Source organism: Chaetura pelagica, unplaced genomic scaffold (genome assembly GCF_000747805.2).
Source record: "Chaetura pelagica isolate M959 unplaced genomic scaffold, ChaPel_1.0 scaffold364, whole genome shotgun sequence".
NCBI classification, from domain to species: domain Eukaryota; kingdom Metazoa; phylum Chordata; class Aves; order Apodiformes; family Apodidae; genus Chaetura; species Chaetura pelagica.
The window spans coordinates 2,666,226-2,666,550 of NW_009953089.1; the positions used below are offsets into that span (position 1 = coordinate 2,666,226).

At 58.2% G+C, this 325-nt stretch overlaps 1 protein-coding gene across 1 annotated transcript in view; it reads right to left on the bottom strand.

Moving 5' to 3' along the window:
- Positions 1-325, bottom strand: part of ADAMTS9 (ADAM metallopeptidase with thrombospondin type 1 motif, 9) — a 110,260-nt gene that overhangs the window by 16,904 nt on the left and 93,031 nt on the right. Inside the window, exon 30 of the mRNA XM_009997039.1 lies at positions 18-95. Within this exon, the coding sequence (XP_009995341.1) occupies positions 18-95 (78 nt within the window). The remainder of the gene's footprint in view (positions 1-17; positions 96-325) is intronic.

Below are 325 nucleotides of genomic sequence, written 5' to 3' on the forward strand. Positions count from 1 at the left end.
GCTGGGTCACATTCTGCCTCCCCAGCTGCCCTGGGGGTGCTGCCGAGACACTGCACAGCGCGGCGCTGGACGCCCCGGCCGCAGGACACCGAGCACTGGAGGAAGGGACAGAAGGTGAGTGGTGGTCCCACTGGCAGCCGTCACGGCACCTTCCCGGGTTTCACTCTCCGCTTTCAACTTCCAGATAAGGCTTTTCGTTGCACAACGGGAAAGTTTTGCAAGGGTAGAGCAGGCAGGTTGAATTCCCTGCTCTGCTGAAGCCAGAGGGAAATTTTACCGTTGGGTTTCAGTGGGGTCTGGATTTTCCAGAAGACTGAGTTTCTAT